The sequence below is a fragment of the Vollenhovia emeryi genome, unplaced genomic scaffold, assembly GCF_000949405.1.
Source record: "Vollenhovia emeryi isolate VEMERY1.0 unplaced genomic scaffold, V.emery_V1.0 DF945229.1, whole genome shotgun sequence".
Lineage (NCBI taxonomy): Eukaryota > Metazoa > Arthropoda > Insecta > Hymenoptera > Formicidae > Vollenhovia > Vollenhovia emeryi.
The window spans coordinates 1-2,238 of NW_011961137.1; the positions used below are offsets into that span (position 1 = coordinate 1).

The following is a 2,238-nucleotide window of genomic DNA, read 5'->3' on the forward strand; positions in this document are numbered from 1 at the left end:
AAATGCGAATCGTAACCAGATAAATTGTGGAAGACCACAGGAATACAATATAAATTTTTATAATTTAAATTACAGTTCGAATGCGCCGGACCTCCATATCTTCCGGTCAAATGGCAATGATCGCGTACTCTATCATCACCCAGTGCGAACAGTTTTTCACATATGTGGCAATGCGTCGCGCTACGGTATGCCCCCCACTGTTCCTTCGACAAATTTTCCATTGGGACATTAGTGAATAATTTTTCTTTTACGTGTTGTGATAACACTTTGAGTTGCTCGACGAACCACGTGATGCAATCTTTATCGCGACGAGATTGGTATGTGGACAATGAATCATCGTACGAGCAATGCACGTAATATCCAACGCTGAATACCTCATGATGCTGATACGCATATGAAGACGTTATCGAATCCTTGTCAATCTTTTCCAGAGTGCACTCCAAGTCGGCGTATACGACAAACGGTGCACGTTCCTTACAGTTGTAATTTTTGAAAGTTAGCCACTTGTCGTCCTCACTCGGTAATCTGATCGCGCAGTCGTTCATCTCTCCACAGTCCACAATGTGAGCTTCCAACCTTTGACTCGAACTAAAGTAATGCAAGCATGTGGAAATATATTTTTTATTATTCATAACATATTTTTATATTATTCATAAAAAAAATTATACATACCGATCGCAGAAAAATTTTTTTCCTTTGTGCTTAGTCAACTGCATGCTCATGAGGCGGGACATATTTTTTATCCATGCAAAATGGCCCACGTCGTTGTCTCCCTGAACGTATAGCAAGTTGACGTGCTTTTCCTTCTTCCGGGTGGTAAGCTGTATCGGCAAGATTTCCTTATTCTCAATGCAAAATACGTTAATTGAGATATCGTTTGAATGTTCAAATTTTTTAATCTGATTAAGCGTCATGGGAAACTCAATGTCTTGCATGTTTAGTTCCGTTATATAATCAGGATACGACGATTCTCGTTCTGTGTGTTTTTCAGCTGGATGCAGAGCATCCACCACTGACCACGCGAAACACGCATTGTCCTTAGATTGCACGTTAATTACTGCTTTCTTCAGTTTTATTTCTCGCGGTAATTCGACGTAACACCCCGCGTGCAGTGGATTGTACTTGTTTATATTAATTATCAAATTGTGTATGCGCGCTAACGCCCACCCACTATCACGTTCCTGAAACTCTTCAAGGGACGCTAAGGTAGGCTCAATGACGCGCTGCTCGTACCACTCGCGCAAATCTGTTATACGAAAGAGTTCACAGTTTCGCGTGTTGATACTTTTGTTTGCACGTTTTTCACATGACACAAATTCACCGTTGAAGGTAGTGTTCACTTTTACGCTGTTGCGTATTTGTAAAACCTCTTGCACTCGCTCGAGCACTATATCGCAAGCGTCTTCCAAAAATTGTCGCGGCTCGATATAGTCTATGTTAATCACCACACCGGTCAAAATACGATTTTCAAACGCGGTATCGATTTCTCGCCACACGAGTCTCTCGCGCCACCGCCTACATAATTACCACCGATGTGTATAAAGCGTCTCTCCAATAAAGTCTTTGCGCCTCCGAGTCGCACGATGCTTGCCACCACAGATTGCTTGTATCCGATCGAGAGCCGCGGACGCTTAACTCGACTGTGCTCTTCGAGTCGTTGCACACACTCGTCGCATCGCTGCACCCACGCGAAATATTCGCCCAAGGTGGCAACTCGGCTGGATTGCTCCAATAGATCACGTTCGATTTGCTCCATGTCTCCAAGAATTTTATCATATCATATCACACTCTTCTTCGTTACACTTGCACGTAATTTGTTTGCATTTTTTTCGCTTCTTGTTACCTACTGCGGTCTTGAACGTTTTCAGACTGATTTTATACTATATTTTGTCTTTCTCTAAATGGTATTATTTTCAAATCCTATCGACGCTGAGTTGGATCATCTTTCTGATGCATGTAGTTGTCGGACATTTAGTCAGCGCTCGCTTGAGTCATCTTTCAGAATCGCATAGCTGCTGATTTTGATTAGCCAGCGCTAATGTCATCCCGAATATCTTTGAGATATATGATACAAATAGATTCGTATTTTTACGTGTTCCGTGATATCACATCGCAACCGTTCTAAGATTACATTTTTCTGACGCGTGCTCGAGATACGTTATCCCCAATGCCAATGCCTTTGAGAAATATAATATAAATGGACATTAAAATTTTTGTTACCACAGCTGTACATTGACA

At 41.8% G+C, this 2,238-nt stretch overlaps 2 protein-coding genes across 2 annotated transcripts; both read right to left on the minus strand.

The window, feature by feature from the left end:
- Window positions 1-16: 16 nt before the first annotated feature.
- On the minus strand, window positions 17-596 carry LOC105561651 (the record flags this gene model as incomplete). The annotated part of the gene is made up of 1 exon (XM_012011819.1): window positions 17-596. A coding segment is annotated over exon 1 (529 nt), but the record flags the coding sequence as incomplete, so codon positions are not given.
- Window positions 597-674: 78 nt separating this feature from the next.
- Window positions 675-1,756, minus strand: LOC105561658 (the record flags this gene model as incomplete). Its single annotated transcript, XM_012011831.1, has 2 exons — window positions 1,668-1,756; window positions 675-1,515 (listed from the first exon to the last, which is right to left on the minus strand). Coding segments are annotated over exons 1-2 (930 nt in total), but the record flags the coding sequence as incomplete, so codon positions are not given.
- Between the last annotated feature and the right edge of the window lie 482 nt (window positions 1,757-2,238).